Source organism: Aedes aegypti, chromosome 2 (assembly GCF_002204515.2).
Source record: "Aedes aegypti strain LVP_AGWG chromosome 2, AaegL5.0 Primary Assembly, whole genome shotgun sequence".
Classification (NCBI taxonomy): Eukaryota; Metazoa; Arthropoda; class Insecta; order Diptera; family Culicidae; genus Aedes; species Aedes aegypti.
In genome coordinates this window covers 82,794,748-82,817,784 of record NC_035108.1, presented here as the reverse complement: position 1 = coordinate 82,817,784, position 23,037 = coordinate 82,794,748, and the positions used below count along the sequence as shown (strand labels likewise).

The following is a 23,037-nucleotide window of genomic DNA, read 5'->3' as shown; positions in this document are numbered from 1 at the left end:
ATATACGAATGCGAAAATGGCAACTTTGGCAAAGAAAACTCTCAGTTAGTAATCGTGGAAAAGCTGAGAAGCAGGCTCTGTCCCAGAGAGGACGTAATGCCAAAAAGAAGAAAGGGGCAAAATCTTATCAAATTTGGGAAACACTGCTCTAATGGAAGACAAATCGTGACGATGAGCCACCCTGATTGACACGGTCGCTGCTGCTGTTATCAGTCGGAATTTTGGCAGCCATAAGCACCCATAATCTCCGGGCGTGTTTCCTTCCGTCGTCGGTTCGCAATCTGATGAGGCTGATCCACGCCAGCTTTGGCCATATCGATACGACTGTGTCGTGTCGTTGATGTGACCAATCATTACTGCCTTCCCCATTCCGAACCGGAGAGTTACGATGGGATCAGCGTTCCGATACACTCGATTCTTTCGGACGTCCCTTCCGCCGCCGGTTGATTGCCCGACACAAGGACGCTTAGCTTAGCTTAGCTTAGCTTAGACTGACTACACATATCAATGGTTGCTATTCCGTGATTGACCGAAGTCAGTGAAAATGCACAAAGAATCAACTAGAAGTTCGGCTGGGATTGGCCATAATCTTCTTCAGTGTGCATAATTCAGTGCCTCTATTTATACATGGTCAATAACGGCGCCGGCCACGTCCTTGCAGTCAGGTGGGATTGAGGGAAGGAATGTTAGTGTGTAATCTTTGCTATTTGGAGACCGTGTTTGCCTCTGCATCTCCACAAAGGTTACTGGGAGGGATGTTTGTTAATGGGAAGGATCGTTGGGTCACAGGATTCACTTTGATAAGCGATTAGACCATGATAAATAATTATTTGTGAGATATAAACATGCTTATATGTAAATATAATATTTTCATTTGATATGAACAACATCTATGTAGAGAAAAAATATGCCGACACTTGATGTGACGAACGTTTCAAAGTTTGTTGAATAAAGTGAACCTTTTGGAAGTCTACACTTGAAGTGTCGAACCATTCAAAGTTTTTTTTAATTACAAAAATAAAGGTAAAAAGAAGAAAGTGTTTTGAATAAAAAAAAAAAAAAAAAAAATTAGACATAAATAATTTATGAATCAGAGTTTATGTCGACACTCACAGTGACGAACCATTCATATTTTTTTGAAAAATCATATTTACGTCTCACCGTTGTAACGATTAAGGGTGCAATCATACATATTTTATAGATTAGAAACAGTAGCATAAAACGAGCTCACCAATTGATCCGTCATCCTTGAGCAGCAACAATCCTCTTTGAACTTCACTCGTTTAATAGGCTATATAAAAGCACTCAGAGAAAATAGGCGTGCAACCCGTGAGAGAAAACAACTGACGACTGCTCGGGCTTTCTTGACGCACTGCCCAGGAGCAAGCGTCAACGTCGGAAGATCAAAAAGAACTAATCGAAAGCGGCACTTTTTCACTTTACTCGATCGACGCGCGACATGTTTGATCCTGCCCTCATCGCCGGCCCCCGCAAGAGCAAGCGTCAAGGTCGGAAGATCAAACACAACTCCATGCCATGGAATCGGAAGACCACACACTACCTTGATTGCCCGACACAAGGACGCCTCCAAAAACGCTTCACCTTCGTCAGCAGACGCCAAGACGACGTAATCGAGCGGTGCTTTCTTCGCAGAGCCTCCTCACTAGGGTGGGGCTTACTTTTTGGAAAGTTCTTAAAATCAGAAGATCGTCTGAATTCAAATCACATAAAAAAGAGAAATCTCAAAGTTTGAGCCAAAAATACTAAGATTTAGAGGTGACACGCATGCTATTTGAAGGTGAATTTTCAAGTTAAGAAATATGACCTTCGAAAAAAAAAAGTTCACATAACATTGTTACTGTTCAACCAATTCCGAATCTTTTAACATCATTGTTGTCAACATGAAAAGTTCGAAGACAATCAAACTTGTCTAGAGTTACAAATTTTTACTTAAAAGTAGCTTTCGCCAAACTTTTCTTCATTTTACCCAAAAATTAACTTTGTTTGACCATAACTCCATGCACTCTCAATGGATTCAAAATCTTCTTACATGCTTTTGAAGAATCCGATTTGCTTTTAAACAATCTGAATAAATTATATGGTTAAAAGTCGTTTTGACTTATTTATTCAACAAAAACCACCCAAATATATGAAAAAAATGACACGGACACTATATTTTTGAAACTTTGGCGCATTGAACGTTTAAACTAAGGCCAAAAGTGTTTATTCTCATTTATTAAACCTTTGAAATGATTTTAAATTAATTTTAAAACAAAAGTATTTTTGTATACTGCAGCAATTGTATGCATCAAAGGGCGAACGCGAAATTATTGCGACTTATTCAACAGGGCATAACTTTTCTACCATTGGGTAAAAATCAACCAAATTTTGCACACTTTCTTTTTGATGTGTATTGTTTACATGCTGTCAAACTCGAAGTCGTGTTTTTCGATTCAACGAAATGGAGGTGAACCAACGCGAGTCGAGAGAACAAATTCTTTCCAAACACCTGGAATTTCCTGACCTGTCGCACCGGCAGTTGGGAAAAATGTTGAACATTCACCATTCAACCGTTTACAGAGTGTTGAAGCGTTTCCAGGAGCGGTTGACGTTGGACCACGGCAAAGGAGTTGGAAGAAAACCGGGACCGGAGAACAAAAAGACAGAGAAGGTGAAGCGGATGATTAATGCAAATCCCAACGTCTCAAGCCGTGATTTGGCTAAAAAAATCGGCATGTCGCAGAGCGACGTCCAGACGACGAAACGTATGTAAAAGCCGATTTAAAGCAAATTCCGGGGTTTTACACCGGCAAGAGCAAGTTCGATGTGAACGAAAATCTCATTTGGCAGGCCATCTGCTCTTGCGGACTGAAGAGTGAGCCATTCGTGACAAAGGGCACAGTAAATGGCGAGATCTACAAATCTGAGTTTCTCGAGAAGCCCCTTTTTCCGTTCTTGCAGCAGCATGACGAAGCTCCGCTATTTTAGCTAGATTTGGCAAAAGTGTCCTGGAGTGGTATGAGGCCAATGCTGTCCATTTTGTTCCAAAGGACATGAATCCGCCAAACTGTCCGGAGCTGCGCCCGGTGGAACACTACTGGGCAATAATGAAGCGGGAACTTCGGAAGAGCAAGACAGTCAAAGATGAGAAGGACATGTTAAGAAAATTGAAAAAAAAATGAGAAACTGGTAGAACGAGAAAAAGTGTGGAGAAAACTACTTTTAATTATTACTAGTTCTATTTTACGCCAAAATTTGATAAATTTGTGTTTGAAGAAAATTGAACTGAAAGGTTCAAAATTTGTTAAAAAAATAAAATTAGTTATGTAAGCTAAAATGTAATATTTTATAATATGAAGTCAGTTCTTCTTCAAGTCGCTTACAGGGCTGGTAGCGACAAAGTATCTTAAAAATAGGAACGTTAAGGCAACTTCACCGGTGGTCCAAATCCCTGGTTTGTTCCAAATTTTTGAACCATGTTAAAAAATGGAGCTTGCACCGATGTTGCATAAGATGTTCCAATTTTATTTCATACCAGTTTTCTGGTCTACTTTTTTGGAACAGGCTAACTGCCTGATCCATTTTTAATCGGTTTTGGACCAAGATTCTAGCTGGTTTGACACACGTTTGTTTACCAGTTTGGATTTTTCTCCCTGAAACAGCCAAGCTCCTTCGATTTCCTTCAGGAATTCCTCTGGAGATTTCTTTCAGACATTCGTCCGGGGATTTGCTGCAAGAATTACGCCGGGGATTTACTCCAGGAAACCCTTCGGGTATGTATTTCAGAGATTTCTTCGTGGATTTCCTTCGGGGATTTGGTCCAAGAATTCCTCCGGGGATTTGGTCCGGAAATCCTTCCGGTGACTTCCGCCAGGAATTTCCTCCGGAATTCCTCTGATAATTTCGTACAAGAATTACTTCGGAGATTTCAGGCATTTTCTTTTTTTTTCCTTAAAATTTACACGGGTATTTTCAGGAACCCAGGAATTTCTGTAGGGATTTCGTCCAGAAATTTCCCCGAGAATTTCCTGCAGGAATTCCCCCGGAGATTTCATTTCTAAATTCCTTTAGGTATTTTCTCCATAAAATATTCTCAAGAATTATTTAATTGTTCGTTCAGAAATTCCTCGGATTTCCTTCATAAATTTCTCGAAACTCTATATTTTTCACACCGGATTTTTTTATTCGGAATTTCTACAGGAATTCTTCAGAGTTCCCATAGTAGTTCTTTGAAAATCTCCGGAAGACCATACGAACCATACCACTGGAGTTACTTCGGAAAATTATCTATATTTCCTCCGGGAAATCCTCCAAAGTTCCCCAAAACAATCTCAAGAGTTTCTCTGTGAATTACTCTAGACGTTCTCCGGTAATTGCTCCACAGTTCCTCGTGTAATTCCTCCGGAGTTCTTCCAGGATTTTTTAAAGTTCTTCTCTGGGGATTTCATTATGAATTTCTTCATTAAGAAATTCCTTCGGCATTTCCTCCAGAGATTCCTTCGGAAATTTCATCCCAGGGGATGACTGCTCGTATTACTGTATGTATTCCACATGGTCATCTCTAGGGATTTCATCAGAAATTCAATTTTTTTTCCTAAAGCTTATAGTTCTCCGAAGGTTTTTTTTTTTTTTTTTTGAACAGGAGTTCATTTAATGATTATTTCCAAATAAATTTATCTATGAATTTTCCAAAGGAATTTCTCTAAGAATTTTATATTGAATACCTCAAGAATTCAACCTGGAGTTTTTCAAGAGTAACCACCAAAGTTACCAAAGATTTTTTCAGAATTTTGTACAATACGATTTTTATCTAGAACATCCTAGAAAATTCCTGTTAAGAATATTAAAAAACAACCTGTCTTCTAAAATGCCTCCATTGATTTTCTACGAAATTGTGTTTCAGATTTGCTTTAAGATTTCAACAAGGATTTTTTAAAGAATAACTACAGTTATTATTCTGGAGGTTCCTCCTAGGATTTTTTCTGCAATTCTCTAAGATATTTCACTAGAAAGTCTTCAAAGATTTGTGTCGGACATTCTGCCAGTTCTTCCAAGAATGTACCTAGCTAAATGTCAAGCAACATTTTGCAGAAATTGCCGAGATAATTGGAGAAAACAATCAATCAAATTTCTCGATAATGTCCCGCAATATTACCTGTAAATAATTCCCGAAAAATATTGAACGGAGTCTTTAAAGATATTAGTGATGAATAATTTGAGGAATTGTTGAAGTGTTAAACTGAAGATTCTAAGAGTATTTTTTCGGAAATTCATTGAGAAATGTTTGGAAGAAGTGCAGGACTAATCTTTGGTTAAAATTCTGGAGAACTTCTAACAGAAAAAAAGAATACAAGAACTTTCTGTTAGATCCCAGTTTGGAAAATTCCTGGAAGGATTCTTAATAGATTTCCTCGAAAAACTTCTCGAGGATTTTTGGACCAATTTCTGTGAACAATTCTTGAATTCTTGAAGAAATTCTAGCAGGGTTTCTTGAAATAATCATAAAACGAATTTCTTCCAAAATTTCGAATACACTTTTGTGGATTGTCTTGGAAGAATTTCTTATTGAACTTCGGAAGATACTCTAGAGTAAGAACTGGAAAAAACATTTGAAAATATATGTAGGAAATTCTAGAATAGTCTTTCAAAACAGAACAATGTAATCCCTGAGCAAGTTACTGGAGGTAATAGCGTTAGAGTTTTCTTTTTCTCGAGAAATCTGAGAACTAAATCTGAAAGAACCTGTTGAATAGTCGCGGTTTAGTTAGTTTTTTTCCTAAAAAGGTTTCAGATGAAATCCCTTGAAGCCTTCTGATGAGAATCCTGAAACTATTCTAATGAGAAACATTCTGAAGATAAATTTGAAAAGGTGAGATGAGAATCCTTTAACGATTCTGATAAGATTCCTGGAACGGTGCTGATTCGAACTCGGCATCGATGCTGATGATATTCTGGAAGAATACTGATGATAATTGTGTGAGGTTTAGATGAGAGCTTTGAAAAGATTCTGGTGAGAATCCTGGGAAGATTTCTTATGCCAATCCTGCAAGGATTCTGACAAGCATTTCGAGAGGATTCTGATGAGAATCCTGAGAGTATTCTGATGGGAATTCTGAGAGGATTCTGATGAGAATCCTTAAATCTTTCCATCGAATCCAAAAAGAATTCTTATGAAAAAGACTAAACTTGAGACTAGTCAGATGAGAATTCTGAGAGGATGCTGATGAAATGTCGGAAGGAATTTCAAAGATAATCTTTAAAAGATTGTGATGAGAATCCTTAAAAGATGCTAATAAGAATCCTAAAAGGATTCTGATGCGAAACCCAAGAGGATTTTATTGTGAATCTGATGAGAATTCTTAGATGGTTCTGATGAGGATCCTGAGAAAATTTTGATAAGAATCCTGGAAGGAAGCTGATGTGAATGTTGAAAAAAAAAAGTTTTGTGAATCCTGTGACAAATTCAATATAAATCCTGAGAGGATAGTGATGAGAATTGTATGAGGGTTCTGACAGATCTCTGACCGGATTTATCAGAAACTTTATCCTTCCTTCTCAATAGAATCAAAATTGAAAAAATGAATTATTGAAACTTTGTTACTAAACCTTAGTTTCAGTACAATGATCGAATATATCCAAAATACTGAAATTTAGCTCCAGATAGTGTCATCTTCACGAAACACTTAGGTTTTTCATTTCCCGTGATGAGAATTTTCTTCAAGTCTCCATTATGTAGAAATTCATATTTTGTTTAAAATATGAATTAACATTCCGGCAATAAATACCGGAGATGCTGAATAAAACTCAAAATGGCTCCTTTAGGTCCAGAATGTTCCAACTTTACCTCTAAACGTTTCAATTGGCTGAAACATTGTCATTTGATGTTTTGCATCATTACTGTTTCCTAATGATAGAAATCGGGCTTTTTTCACCAAAAAACGGGCAATAAAACTAAACTTAATATGGTTACTGGTGTTCAAAATGACCAGAAAGGTTTCCGATTCTCATCTCTTGTCGAGTAAATATGTTTTATATGACTCATTATGGAAATCAGCATTTGATTTAAGTTGGTCCTCCTATATTGCATACTAAGACTTCCGGTTACTTGTATCTTGAACATGTCAAATATCCAAGTGATTACAGTGGTTCAAAAAAGATCCACATGACCTCGCAAGACTTGATGCATACTATTTTCATATACTTTCACATAAATGCATTCGAAATATATGGAAATATTAACACAAATCTCTGACGAAATTGGAGGTACTAATTTTAGGCCATGGTCCGGATTAACCATCGGTATCCAAATCTTAGTGGATACATTTAAAGGTGCACTCCGACCCAAAACTTTTAAATTTTGAGAATTGATCAAATAATTTATTTAAGAGAGTGCAAAAAAGTCGTTCACGCCTTTTAGGGTTAAAAAAGTCTCTGAAAAGAACCTGCTACCAACCCTGCGTTTGCGCCCTCACTAAGCCTCGAGAAATTGACCAGACAGCCTTATCTCCGAATAGTAAACGAACTTACATTATCGATTCATCGAATTCCGTAGGCGGAATTCTACACATTTCTCTCTGAACCCTACTCGACTTTCACTTTTAGAACGTTAAATTTCCGACTTAAGTTCGATTTTCAGCTTTCGCAACGTAACCACTACTTCCATCGCTCTGTTATGGAGAGACAAAGTGTCAATCACGAATAAAAACAAAACACTTCATCAGTCCATTTTAAACTAGTACAAAAACCTCGTAAGTAATTCTTGCTGAACTTTACTAAAAGACATATTTAACAATGAGAGATTGTCTCCTCTTTTGCTCTCTTTGGATTATAATACTGCATACCTTGGCTAGCGTTTCATGCAAAAAAAACGCAACTGAAGATGTTAATGTGGCTCAGTTTTTGATTAAATAGAAAGTAAACAAAAAAGCCTCTCAGAGTTGAGTAGGTCCATTTATCATCAATTTGGTGTGGGAAATAATAGAAACTCTTTAGTTTTTGATCGCAAGCTTAAAATGTTAAAAAGGGATTTATTTGAAAAATAGTTTTAGAAGATAGGTTGTGATTCTTCTTAATTAATTTTCTCAAAACCGTATGAAAAATACGTCGATTTGAAAAAGAAATCGAGAAATCATAATATTTTTGGCTCACATTTTGAAGTTTCACATTTTATGTGGTTCAAATTCAGTAGGGCACACGAGTTTTTCGTTTTAAGAACTTATAAGTCACACCCTAACCCTCACATAAGGTCCCATTTTCGTATTTCGGTTTTGTCGGTGATATCAAAGTCGTTCCTATCAGTTTTACTGTTTTTACTGCCTAGTTCTTTCGTGGATAGAACCGGGTGGCGACAACCGGGTGCCGGTAATGGACGAAGGAAGTAAGTGGTGTTTTCTTCGGTTATTCTGTTCCACGCGCACAGGGCAAACGACGGCGTATCTGCAACGCGAAAATTTTCAGCAACTGCTGGCACCGAACGACTTTTGGTGGTATGCGGCGCCGCTTCCCACATGTCTCTCACGAGGTCGTTGCTCTTCGGCTCTCTCGCTCTGCTACGGGCTCTCTGTCTCTTTGGCTCTGTTTGTCGATAATGTGTATCATAGAAAAATGCGATTTGTGATAGATGTGTCTATTGTGGTGACACAAAGATAAGGTGCTTACTGAATTGGTGGATTTGCCGGGTGACGATCGTTGTAGTGTAATTGATTAGATGTCTTGGGTGTAGTAGCAAAAGTTCTCCCACAGAGTTACTGGCAATAGGTGAGGGAATCCTCTGGGATGCCTATTACCTATTGTTATCAAACTTGTCGTCTGTTTTTTTTTTCTTTTTTTTTCAATTATCATCATTTTGTTGGTTATTTCTACAGTTTTTTGTTCAAACTTATCATTTTCTTTCTAAGTTTCTTATTGACTGTCTTTCTTCATTTCCATGTTTGTAGCTCTTGTTTTATTCTATCGTTTCAGTCTCTTCAAGAGTCCCGAGCTTGCCTGTTTTCAGTATAAATAATTCAGTACTATTACAAGCACATTGCTAATAGATTTTTTTCTTTACGCGTTTTACACAGTGTATTCTGCGCCCTTTGACTATTGGCGTCTTTCAATTAACATTTACCTAAATCTTTTGATGTTGTTCTACCTCAGCAAGAACGTGTAACTAGTACATACTTGTGTGTATCATACCTTATTTTGGTACCATACCATAATTATGTAGGAATTATACAGTAGTTCAGATATTGTCCACACCACAGTTTGGTATTATAATAATTTTTAGAACATTGTTTTAAGACGGGGTTGGTGGTCTAATGGCTACCGCTTCTGCTTCATATGCAGAAGGTCCTGGGTTCAATCCCAGGCCCGTTTCTTTCCTCGTTCTTTGTAGTTGTATCTTTCACTTGCTTCTATCTTCTACTCGTAATCACACCCTATTCGTTCATAGCAAACCCTAGAACCACAGACGGACAAGAAACCGTTTCCGTACGCGTCTACTCTATCATTATTATAGCACGCCTTTCCTTACGCCTGATACATAGGCAGTCTGCTAACCATAGAGCAAACCTCTCTGCCATGCCTCTTTCATTAACTGGCGTAGACGCAGTGGTATATACGGTCTACTGTGGAAGCCAGTTTAATGCATCATTAATGCCTCCCCCTTTTCCTCATTGGTCTACATTCTGACGTGACAGGCGTCATTGTTGCCTAAAAATAGAAGAAGATCACTAGCAGGGTGTCTGTTAGTCCCAAGCAGTCTTTCGATTGGTTCCTTGTGTAAGTACAGCTGATCTGGCGATACTGGAGTAGCATCAACGGGCGGCCAATTAAGCTCAAGCGCATAATGATATTCAAAATATTGCTTAAAACAGTCAAAAATACCTCAATGAGGCAGTGATGCATTTGAACGCGTTCAGTACGCGTTCCAGTTCAATTTGTTGAACGGAGTGATCAAGTAGGCTTGCTCATTGTTCAGTTCAAAAATTTGAACGCTAGTGAGCAAAAAACTGAACGTAGATTGTGCTGCCAGCATTCACGGCATCTTACCGCGCTAAAGTTGTTTAAAAGGTACTCAAAGCAAGACATAATATATTTATTTCAAACTTAATTGGTTTCACTATTGATTCAGGAAATCTTTTCTCGTTAAAAACCTAAATGTATGCTTTGATTAACATTGCAGTGCATTGCGATCTGAACGGGGCGTTCGAGAGCAGCAGTGGGCTCCGGCTCGGGAGATCACTGTCTACTGCGTTCTCGAGCAAAATTTGAACTTGCTCCATTCAGTTTTGGCTCACGTTCAGTTCAAAATGCATCACTGCAATGAGGTATTTGGCAGCTATTGACAACAGCATGAGATATTGCATAACTATTGTAAAATTTCACTTGGAATTGCTTCATATTGAAGCATACAAGTGGACTAGAGCGACAATCTAAATGTTGTCCCATACTAGTATACATATTGCAATACTTGATATAATTATCAATTTGATATTTGTAGAATATGCTTGAGATATTATTTAAGGGATTTTACCTGTTATGCAGGGCTCTTCAGTACCAAATGGTAATGGACAAATGGTAAGTACATATGCTGGTATGGATGGATATTCTGCTAGTTCGTTCATTATTGTAAAAAGCATTATATTGTCATGTAGCTCTTCAACCTAGAAGAACGGCAATGACTCATGCAAAGAGACACCGCTCAAGTGGCGCTTCTATCGAAGTAACCTAATGAGCTTTTTGTTTTGCTACTTTCAGTTGAAGATGAATCGAACCTTAAATTTTCAATAGAACACATCTGGAGAACCAACCAACATAATAAATCAAAATCGTATATAATCAGGGTTGTCACATCTACAGATTTATCTGTACTTTATAGATTTTCTCGAATATTTTGTGACCAAGAATCTGCATATTCAGATTACAGATTTTTTGTGAAAACACAGATATACAGATTCTGTATACAGAATTTGGGCAAAAATATACAGATTTATACAGATTCCAAAGTTTCCAAAAATACAAATATTCATTTTATATTTGTATTTTTGGAAACTTTGGAATTCAACCTTTGATGTGACAATTTCACAATGTAGTTACAAATGATTGGTATTTTCATGAATTTCTTGCAAAATTTTAACTACTATCTAAATTTTGAAGCATACAGATTTAAAATACAGATATTTTGTTCTAAGATACAGTTATACAGATAATTGAAGGAAAAAATACAGATTTAAATATGGCAACCCTGTATTTGATGATAATGAAGCCTTGATCGATTGGTCATCATCAATCATTAACTAAATCTTTGAACGATATCCTGGAAGAGCATTTTGGAGAGAATTTTCAAACTAATGCCTGTGGAAATTCCTGGTTAATTATTTTGAATCACAATTCACAAAAAGGAGAAAAATAGTGGCTCTAGAGACATTTTATTAAAAATGGAAACTTTATAGATACTTGCATTAAAACACAGAACATGTCTCTAAGAAGAGATCTATTACCAGCCCTGTATTGAGGTAAACTCAGTTCAAATTTTGGACAAACAACAATCTACAGGAATCCAGTTAGCGATTTCCGTAGGAATCTCTGATATCTGCTTTTTTCAAGGCTTCAAACGGAAATCTCTCCAAAGGTAAGTACAGAAATATATCGAATATTATTTACAGTCGTACCATGATATAACTTAACCTCTTTACCAGGACTGTTAAGTATCATGACAGACTTGCGACACTGACGAAACGAGTCTTCTCACTGTCACTAAACGAAGCTACATTTCACGTGCTCACTTCGTCAAGTCGCAATGACGGAGCTCCAATGAGAGCAATTTTATTGTTGTTTTGCTATTAAAATTTCTATATATTTTTGGAGAATTTCGGGAAGTAAATGTGTTTGGTAAATCAAGTGGATATCATTCCATGATTCCAACGATACAGATAACAATCATTTCAGATAATAAACTATCAAGATAACGAAACAGAATTTGAAAACAAGTCTCCGTCATTGTCTCGCAGTCCGAAGACAGTGTGATGCTCTCCACTGTAAAAGGCGCTCGACACTCTCTATTTACATTGACGCTTTCCAGCCCTGCTCTTTATAACGTAACTCGATATTAATTTTTATGACTCCGATTTTTTTAGTTGAAATTATAAACGTAATTGATGAACTTTAAAAAAACATTTATCAAGATTTTACCACCACTCAGAGCTCTTTTAAAAAACATGGAATGTTTATAAGATATATTACAAAAAATCGTGCAGAGATTCTTGCAAAAATCTGAACAAATCTTCCAATGATATCTCCAGCAATCCAAAAATACAAGAACCATCCTATGAATTACTTAAATTTCTTCAAGGATTTTATGTGAAAGCAAATTCACCACTGATTTAACAAGGAATTTCTTAAGAAAGTTTTTCCAGTGATTTTTCCATGTAATTGTTTAAATATTCGCTTAGGGGCGATTCAAATATGACGTTCATCGTTTTTCGAGATTACTAGAACCCCCCACCCCCACACACCCCCCTCTGTCACACTTTTTCCAATACCTTACACACGTACTGTCCTTTCAGTTTTAGTTTAGTTTTCGTATTCGCGAAAAGCCTTTGATTACCTAGTAGCTAGCCGACCCTGGTTGCGGAGAATCTCTTGTGTTCTGAGTTGGCCTGGCATAGTTTACCCGCTTTGTTTCAAATGGGATCCATGAATTCTGTTAAAACTGATCAAGTATTCATCCAAAGATTTCTTCTAAAATACCGCCAGCAATTCAACCAGTTTAGGACTATTTTCATGGAAAGTTCTTTAAGAATCATTCTAGTGATAGTTTTAGTGATTTCTCCATTAATCTTGTTAAACAATTTTCCAAAAAATCCTCCTTGAAATAATATTGAAATACTTCTAAGGAACCTCCAAATAAATTATTCAAGAATTTTACTATGGGTTCGTGTAGGTATTTCTCATAGGGTTTCTATCAGTGAATAAATTGTTACCCAACACGGAGCAACAAAGACATTGTCACCTCCTAGTCTCGTTGCAACAATTTTATTCCGCAACACCACTTGAACAGAATATGACAATGATCGATCACCACGTGCGCAGAGATTTTCTGGGCTTCGCATTGCATATTTTTCGAGAACTTTTTCCGTGTCGGTAAACATTGACACACTATCGAACAGTATTCATAAACAAATTTGGTTTTGTGTTTAAAATAACTGATTAATCGCGAGCTGAAAAGGTTGCAACAATATTGCACCCTGTGATTGTTATGACAATTTTGCTTTTGATTGTATTCCTATCCGCAAAAGTTGGGACAAATCGTTGTGAGCGAGCTCGCTTCGATGTTTGTTTTTTGTCTGTTTTGATGACAATTTGATTCAACAAATAAGGGTGGAATTATGAATAAGTTGTTATTTAGTTTGGATTACCATCTATATGGATTCGCATTATGCTTTTCACACAGTGTATTCTGAGCTTTTTCATCTTTGGCGACATTCAATAGATACCGACTGGTTTTTTTTCGTTGCTGGTCTTTTTCATGCTGAGATTGCAAAAAGCTTAATTCTGCCTATTTTGGGTAATGGCTACGGTTAGGATAGCTCAGATCCATCTCAGAGTCATGCATGAGACAGCCCAAGTGGCGCTAGTTCAAGAACCTTACTCTCGTAAAGGAAACGTCTATCTAGGCAACCTTTTGGACCCAGTTTTTGCTACTTTCAGTAAACATGAAATGGCGAACTTGCGTGTCATGCCTTTCGTTAATAAAGCAATCGTTGCTACACTTGTTCCTGAGTTAACAACCAGAGACGTATGTGCTGTCACAGTTGATGTTTCTGTTGGTGATCTCATCAGGAAATACGTCTATTGTCCGGCATATTTACCACATGATGAACAATCCCCAACGGATGATTTCAAGTTGCCGTACAATGTGTAGCAAAAGGCCTTCCGCAAATTGTGAGCAGTGATGCATATGCACATCACATCATCTGGGGCAGCTCAGATATTGATTTGAGAGGCTCCAGTCTGATGGAATACTTAAGTAGTACAGACGTGGATTACTTAATATGGGCATCACCCAACCCAAGTGTTAGACATAACGCTTTGCTCGAACAGAATCAGCCACGAGTTGACGAATTGGCTTGTATCAGATGAGAAATCATTATCTGATCAATGCTACATCTATTTCGAATACTTCAATATAACTTCGCAAACTATGCGTTTTACTAACCCCAGGTCAACAAACTGGGTATTACTAATTCGGGTGCAATCAAATTTGACAAATACTTTCCACCCATAGATACTCCATGTGACTTGGATGATGCCGTACAATGCCTTCCATTATGAAATCTGAAGTGTTCTTCCAGGTACTTCCAAATCAGCGGAAGTACTTTTCCAGATGCATCCGGAAAATAACTAGAGCTTGTTAGAGCTAAGTACAAATACGTTTATTCTATTTGACATTTACATTTCGAATGAAAAATTTTCTTCTTTGGTCGCAGACAGTGGTTACTGCGATCGATGTAGATTGCTTGGATTGAACTAAATCATTTGAAGAAAATTGTCGTCTACGGTCTATGAAGAGATTTCCAGACACTGGCGTGATATTAATGTGACGTTTATCCCGAAAAGAGATCTATGAAAAAGCAAAGAGCTAGAGACTTATCAGTCTGACATCTTTTCTCCTGAATTGTCTGGAATATGGGATGTCTATTTGGCAAACGAGCCACTTCCTGTGAAAGAACATCCAATCTGGAAAGTCCAGGGTGATTATTTTAAACACAGTCATATTGTTCTTCGATGCCAAATTGGGAGCCTCACGGTATCATGTGCTACCTACAATGATTATGAATTGGATAAATCTAATGCTAAAAAAATCGACATTTTTTTTCTCGATATTGCGTCCAGCACCGATTTCAGAATTGGTATAATTTATTCTAATAATTAGCCCCTCTACCACTAGCTTCATTTTTTCCCGCAAAACAAATATTCAAACCTCGATACCTATTTTGACTCTCGATATTTTTTCACCCTAATTTCACAAGTTCTCAAAAAGCTCTTCTAGTTTTAGAACCTTTGTCGATCAGTGTCGTAAAAATTTAGCCGAATGATTCTCGATCAGTGCGAAAACGAACAAAAACAAACTCCGCTAGCACGAAGCCAATCTGACTATGAGTGCGAATGCGAAGAGAAAGAGAGTGGGTGCAACACGCGCACGCGTTCAGTTTCACCCATTGTTGGTGTCATTTCAAAATTCAATTTCACCTAGAGACACTGAAATTGAAAATATAATATAAGTAATTACAAATAAATTTTATATTACTGGTGTAAGAAAACGGCAATGTGATGCCTCCAGTTGATGAATCATGATTGTCTTTCAAGAAAAAAATGCAACTTTTGCAATTTACGGATGTTTTTGTGGGGAATATTGATGGAAATTATTTTTTTCACAAGCGAAATTGAATTTGCTGCCACCAAATGTCAGTAAGTAGATGAGAATCAGTGTAGAAAACGTTATTGAAAACTGAATGCACGTTCTACCAGATTCGTGCATGTATTGTCAAAACTACATTCACACAAAGAAGAAATCAACGATGACGGATTCTACTAAGCGTCGGCGTTGTTGACTGTATATTGAAATATGCAGACACTGGTGTCGATATTGGTCATTGATCAACTAGATCTTGAGAAATTCCGAAATGCCTTGGGGGACCGACGCGTAGGACCACGTGAATATCTCAGCCTACATATTTTTTATCGTATTCAGATATTCACTCTTCGGAACAATACAAAATGAAAGTATGTTGTGAAAAAATGAAGCAGTTTGGTGCAGCCGTCATTGAGTAATGAGCATTCATGTGTTCATGTACCAAGCTGGCCAAATACAGATCTTGAAAACTTCAAAAAACATCATATCGTAATTATCGGATATCTCCTAGTATACTTAACCGATTTGTATGTTTTTTTTTCAGAGTAGCTCTGTATCACCTAGGTTTGTATAGCACACATTTTTTTTATAAATTGACGTAGAACAAAATGGCCGCCAAATACATATTATATGGAGAATGTCCCAAGGAACATCGGAACATCTTTAAAATCAGATCACTAATGACAGATATCGACAAGGATTCTTAAACTAGAAGAGTTTTTTGAGAACTTGTGAAAAAATGGTGCAAAAATATCGAGAAACAAGAAAGGTTTAGTATTTTTATTGTGTTAAAACATGAAGCTGCCGGTAGGGGGGAACTGGGAATTCCTGGAAGAATTTTTATATTTTCAAAGAAACTTTCAAACTCGTGCAGGAATTACTCTCATAATTCTTTTAGACACTATTTCTCGCATCACTTTAAGTTTTTCACAGAGTTTTCGAAATATTTCTTCATAAATTGGTTCAGATAATTTTTGTAGGGTTCTGCCATCCATGAATTTCTGCAAGGTCCTTTCTCTGAGATTTCCAAAGATCCATCAAATATCACTTTTCTGATTTTTTTTGGTAACTTTTTGATAAAAAAAACAGCTTTGAGTGTTCCTTAAAAAAATCTCTCAGAGTTCCTCCTTGAATTCGTCAACGAGTTTTGCCAGAAATCAAAAGGGTAGAAAATTCCTACTTGGAAACTTCTATTCTAAAATTAACTATTGATGCGATTCGTGAATGCATTTTGACAGAAATGTAGGTAAAAACTCTTCGGATATATGCAAACTCTTTACGGATTTCTTCCAAGAACTTACTCCGAAGATGACCGCGACCGCGATTCCTTTTCTTTTTCTCCAATGCTTCATTTTTGCACAACAGATTCTCATTGAAGACTAGCGAGTGATCGGACATGATAAAAATTCTGTAGCCTGAGATATTCACGTGGGTTATGGCAAAACGTCGGTCCCCCAAGAAATTTCGGAATATCTCCGAATCCAGATGACCAATGATCAATATCGACACAGATTCTCAAAACAGAAGAGTTTTTTGAGGGCTTGTGAAAAAATGGTGCAAAAATATCGAATAACAAAAAAGTTATCGCTGTTTCCATATTTTTGGTGGTGAAAAAATGAAGCTGCCGGAAGAGGGATTAAGAGCAGGGCTGTGCATTTTCGAAAACATTTTGTGAAACACGAAGACTTAGTTTTGTCATCTCGATGGTGACGAACAACTGTGTCGCTTCGTTCCACACTCATTCGTTTCGTTACCCGATTGAAAGCGACGAACAAGAAAGGTGAAATGAAGGAGTAAAAATTTCGTTCCATTTGATTTCATTGAAATCTTTTAAAAATGTTTGAATTTGAATTTTACCTATTTTTTGCAATATTAATGTATGAACTTGTTAGGTAATAAATAGAGAAACTATGCGGGCCACAACGTCGTTCATTTGAATTACCGTCGTGCGGGGTGACATTGGTCCATAAGGGTGACTTTGCGTCAAGATTTTTACAGCAAACTAAAACCACAATAATGAAAAAATGCAGCATGTTGCAAGAATACGTTATAATTAGCCACTGGATGGTCATGGATCACCCCCTAGGCCCAATGTCACCCCGCACGGCGGTAATCAGCTCCTAAAGTTAGATACTACTGATTGAAAGACCAACTCGCTGAGGTGAGGCTCTGATTTATGACGCACGATGCACAAGCAGCACGAAAGAAATGGAAGACTATTCGCTTGCTGCGATGCAAGGAAAGGTTTGTCAGATTGAAACGAAACAGCAGAGTTTCAATTAAAGTTAAGCTTGAGTCAGTCAGTTGGGGACTAAAAATGCTTCCAAAGAAATGAAAATGTACGGCCCTGGTAAAGAGATTCAGCAACAATTTTCCATACCCTTATACTAATATACTATTGTATATTAAATATGTAAGATCAATCCTGGAATACAGTCACCTAGTATGGGACCCGTAACAAGTCATACACGAAGAACGCATAGTATCAAGACAAAAGCATTTCCGCTTATACGCCCTTCGGAAATTAAATTGGACTGTACAGTCACTTCCGTCATATGAAGTACGCTGCATACTCAGCAACTTGGAAACACTTAAGCATCGCCGGGAATTCGCAATGATTCTCCTTATCAACAACAATATTTCGAACCGTGTAGACTCAGCTGCACTTCTCTCTCAATTGGTCTTCTACACACCCTTTCGGCATTTACGAACAAGAAAATTATTTTCAAAAAAAAAAAATCATACAGAACGCATTATACTCAAAATGGATAAATTAACGGTATGATGCTTCGGTATGATGTACATTGCGAATTCATTAGCATCACTATCCATAGCATGTAATGAATTGTATGTAGTCTACTTATGCTTGACGAAATAAACAAGTAAATAAATGATTAATTCTATTTTTATGCAAATCAAGCAAATTTGAAAAACTTTCATAAAAAAAATATTAAGTTGCGTTTGGTACTACATCTAACTGTACATTTTCTGCTCACGATTAACAGATTTGATGTCGAACATATTGAAATATGCATTATTTCGAATTTAGTTATTTATCTTTCTATTTTTTAATGTTCAAACTATTTCTACACCAGCAACAAAGAAGGTTGTATACTAATATCGACAATTTAAAAAAAAAAAAATTTAGCATTTTCGGTTATTGTACACACTTAAATTATTATACGGATTCCTGTGAAATCTCAACAGCTGAACGATGAAATTCACCGATTTCCGGTAAAATGAGCTTAGTGTGTAGCACACAAAAATACCTACTGATCCAACAGAATTATTTTAACATATGAAAATTAAGTCACAAGACTTAATTCGAAAATTATTGGAGTTGTTAAAAGAAAAAGTTTGTATTTTTACACGAAAAATCAGTGATTATACTAGTGAGCGGCTATAGGGACATAAGCGACTACTTATGCACTGATGGTACATCAAACGAAGACAGATCAAAAAGTAAATATACAAGTTGTTTATGTATTTCATACTTTGAAGAGAACATTGGATTATCGATGTAAATTAGGGATTTTTGTAAAATATTTCTGCAAACTTAATTGAATTGCCTGTTTGATGCATGTTGGAAATTCTTCGAGTATGATTTTGGTTATCTATGAATTCTTAGGATATTCTGGAGAATGACCCAGCTATCCAGTAAATTTTTCGTCCATCAACGTATAAGTACTAAGAATTAAAAAAATGTTGAGCCAACTAAAATTTTAACCTTGCCAACGGCGCCTAATGTAGAATGCAAAATATTCATAATGTAAAATGAGCAAATAATTCATCGAGATAATAACGTACATATTGCAGTTCTGAAGCCTATTTCAAACCTATATCAACAGTCAAGATAGATCCGTTTGTTGACCACTAGAGCTTATTATAAATTGATTGACAATCATTGTCTCTAAAATATTTAGCTCTAAAAAAACCATATCACTGTCAATTCTTCTTATCAGTCCCATTATTGCATTGACAATCTGTAATCTTCAAAACAAGGACCCCCCATAAAACAATACAACAATCAGTCATAGTAGGCGCCCACCTGCCCAAGCCTGTTTCCCCCTCATCATTAAAAAGCTCTTACCTGGCCGACTACGATTCCGAACCCGCTCTGCTTCCGTTGATTGCAAAACTTCAGCATCTGTCCGTGTTGGAACTGACGTTGCTGAGGCGGTTCATCATTCAGCAGCTGGTGGAAGCTGGCCGCGAACGTTTTCCGGCTTAATCCTCCCCGAGATAGATCCAGTCTCAGCAGCATTTGACACTTTCGCACGCAGACAACACCGGGCGCCATATTCTTCCGCACTTCTTGGCTTCAACAAACAACAAAACGGAACAAGACACCGAAAACGCGGACTGACTGGCCAGAGGAAATTTTACTTCACTGGCAGACACAAAAATAAACTTATGCGGGTGATGAGCGTTTTTCTTACGATTCTCGATTCACGCTCTTTCACTTACTTACTGGGGGGAAATAGGAAAAATCACACAATTATAGCGATCACAGCATCTTTCCAACTATAAACCAAAAGCACACTGATAGGGAGATTAATCCCCGGGGAATCGCCGCACACTTTACTTTCTCCGGCTTGCTTGGATTCTAATTAGAACAAAAAATAATGATTGCACAATTCTCACGGCCTTCTTCGTCGTCGCCTCGCCTTCTCTGATGCGAGAAGCACTCGAAATCAAAATCTGCCCTCCTGGCAATTCAGATCTTCAATTTGCGACACGCAAAATCACTCAACTAATAAAATGCCGATTATTCGACCTGGGCATGAACCACACCATTCAATCTTCGTTTCGCCTCCTCAGAGCAAAGAATCAGAAAAAGAACACTTTTTGTCACACCTTTTTGGGGGGCTGAACAGTGGGATCAGAAAGTAGGCCGCCTATCCAAGCAGGCACCGCAACCACAATCAGTGGGTTAATTAACGCACCTAATGACGGAATTCACCTTCTAGGAATTCTTCCACAGGACGTCACACGGTTTCCAAAAACCGGAGGAATTTTCTCACACGACCACTCGAGAGGACACGGACACGGCACGGAGGAACGACGGCGCACCCTTCCTTCCTTCACTTTATAGGAACAGCAACTGACCACGGATATGGACGATTGAAAGCTCACGCGAGTCCCGAATCCGAAAGAAGACTGAAACTCACCTTCGGCGGGGAGCACAGGATAGGGCCCTTTCTTGGCACAGACTTGGTGGCGCTCTCGCTCCTAGGAACCTTTTCTAGGAGAGCGATATTGAAGGATACAAAAGGATGACCGGCGGAGGATTCTCCCAACAGGGGGTTCTGTTTTGCTCTTCTCCCGGATTTAGCACCGACCGACCAACACTCTGAGCTAGTCCACTTCAGATACTAACCAACACTAGCCTAGAATGGCAAACGGGAACGCGAAACAGACGACGGCGAAAAGCACGCGCTTGATTTGATGGTGAGCTCATCCACTAGTAGCGATGTCGGTGCCCGAGTACGGAAGGTTTGTCACCCACCACCAGCTGATGTTTTGATGCCGCGGTGCGTGTTTGACAGATTGGAGTGAATGTGTGCGTGATATCTCGCGCAATTTGTTTTGATTAGAGTGCCTGTAAACAAGAGTGACGTCATGTTCCAGTTTTGACAGGTCTCCTGCTCGATTGGAACGCGGATTTGTATGGAAATGACAGTTCGCCGCTATTCCAATTTTGACATTGACGCCACTCTTATCTAGATCCACTCTGGTTTTGATGTCCGGCTGGAGTGTAGCTTACAGTGCTTTAGCCGGCAGTCGTCGGAATTGTGTATAACGGATAACGGGACTTTCCGAATAGGGCTTTAAAATTTAATAAAATAAAAAAATAATAATAAAAATAATATATTTAATTAATAAAACTAAACTAAAAAGGCTGCCACGTTCCACACAGGAGCAAAATGGGCAATCATGATCAAACAGAATAACTTAACTAAGTCTAAATAAGAAGTTTTGTTTTTTGACTTTAACAGTGTTCTCTTATAAGAAGTCGTTCATGAGCCCTTTCAGGATTGATGAGTCGTATTGACCCAACTTCTTTAGTTGGCATTATAAAATGAAAGAATTGGTATGACAGGACATTAAATGTCGGTTTTGATTCATATTACGGACACTTAAGGTGATTATAAGACGAAGCCACACCTCATATTTTCAAGAGCACATGACTTGAGAACCAAAAGGCGCTCCGCGTTGAAAATTTATCCCATTGGGCACCACCAGCAAGCAAGTAATTTTATTTATTTTCAACGCGAACTGATATCAGATTCTCCAGTCTTGTGCACTTGAAAAATCAAAGTTTGACTTTGTTTTATAATCACCTTAAGGCACAGACAGACAGACACTTAGAACAAATTTCATTAAAATCCAACGTCTGTGTTTATAGCATGTCACGAATTCCATGTCAAATCGGTCAGTCACAGAACTCAACAATCTTTGGATTTGCAGTAAATTTTGTACCGTAAAATGGGGTGTTAAGGAATGAAAAAAAAATCTACCTAAATTTCGAGCAACTTCTAGTATGTCAATAATTGAACAAAATACAGTCCTACCTTTCTCCCGGCGTGTATATCAAGAGCCAATTACAATTAAGGTCCTATGGCAGATTTCTGAGATATTCATAAAAATGTGTGATTTTTGACGAAAAAGCAAAATGCGGTGTTAAGGAATTGGAGCTTTGTAAATAAAACTATATTTTGCCAACAGCAAAAAAAAATATTATTTTGGTCAATATCGATGATGTGTTCAATCTAAAGATGATATTACTTCAATATAATTCAAGTTGGAACTCCTGCAAACGTTAACCATTTTATTTTACCTGCCAAACTGCCCATAACTGCAAAACACTCACATTCGACATTTTTGACAAATTGGAGTTAATACCATGGAGAGTCATCAAATGACAAATAATTTCGATCAACTTAATTGTCAATCAATCAATCAGTAAGTTGGTCGAAAGTATTTGTCATTTGATCACTCTCCATGGTTTTAACTCCAATTTGTCAAAAATGTCGAATGTGACTGTTTTGCAGTTATCGGCAGTAAATCTCTCATACATATTGATTCTTTTTTCAACCAAGCTATAAGTGCATCGCACAATTGTCTTGAAAGGATTTGTATATATATATATGCAGTATTCGTATCCTAGAATAGTGCAGAGCAACCTTGTCATAACTTGTCAAAAGAAGGATAATTTCAACAAGCTTTCAGTTTGAAGAGAGTAAATGTCCAATTTGCCTTTTAAATAAAGCACCACACCAATTAACGGATTTGCATGTAACACCAAATGGCATAATCGAAAAAAAAAATCCTAACGAAAAGTTTCCAATATAAAGCGGAAATCGCACACACTATACTACAATGTACTCAATGCTCGACTACACTTAACACATGACCACGAAGCCTTAAAAGTTTTCCAAAAAGAGATCGGAAATAACCTTATATTATTATTGTTTATCTAGGACGTAGGTAGTGCTTAAAAGAATCAATAGCTCCAAAACCATCTCATATAAGATAACCATTCCTATTTCCAAACTTTTCACCAATGCTATGGAACAGCTTTTGAAAATACTATCATGAAAACCCCATATTCACATTAATCAATTTTTATATTTTAT

General features: G+C 37.4%; 1 protein-coding gene across 5 annotated transcripts in view; it reads right to left on the bottom strand.

Moving 5' to 3' along the window:
- Nucleotides 1-20,903, bottom strand: part of LOC5578225 (calcium uniporter protein, mitochondrial) — a 472,328-nt gene extending 451,425 nt beyond the window's left edge. The window contains exons 1-2 of one of the 5 annotated variants that reach the window (XM_021841354.1): nucleotides 20,344-20,903; nucleotides 19,488-20,003 (exon numbers count right to left, since the gene is read on the bottom strand). In XM_021841354.1, coding sequence (XP_021697046.1) covers nucleotides 19,488-19,697 — 210 coding nt within the window. In that variant the 5' untranslated portion in view covers nucleotides 19,698-20,003; nucleotides 20,344-20,903. The remainder of the gene's footprint in view (nucleotides 1-19,487; nucleotides 20,004-20,343) is intronic. The other 4 variants (XM_021841357.1, XM_021841355.1, XM_021841358.1 and 1 more) reach the window with 4 other exon arrangements.
- Between the last annotated feature and the right edge of the window lie 2,134 nt (nucleotides 20,904-23,037).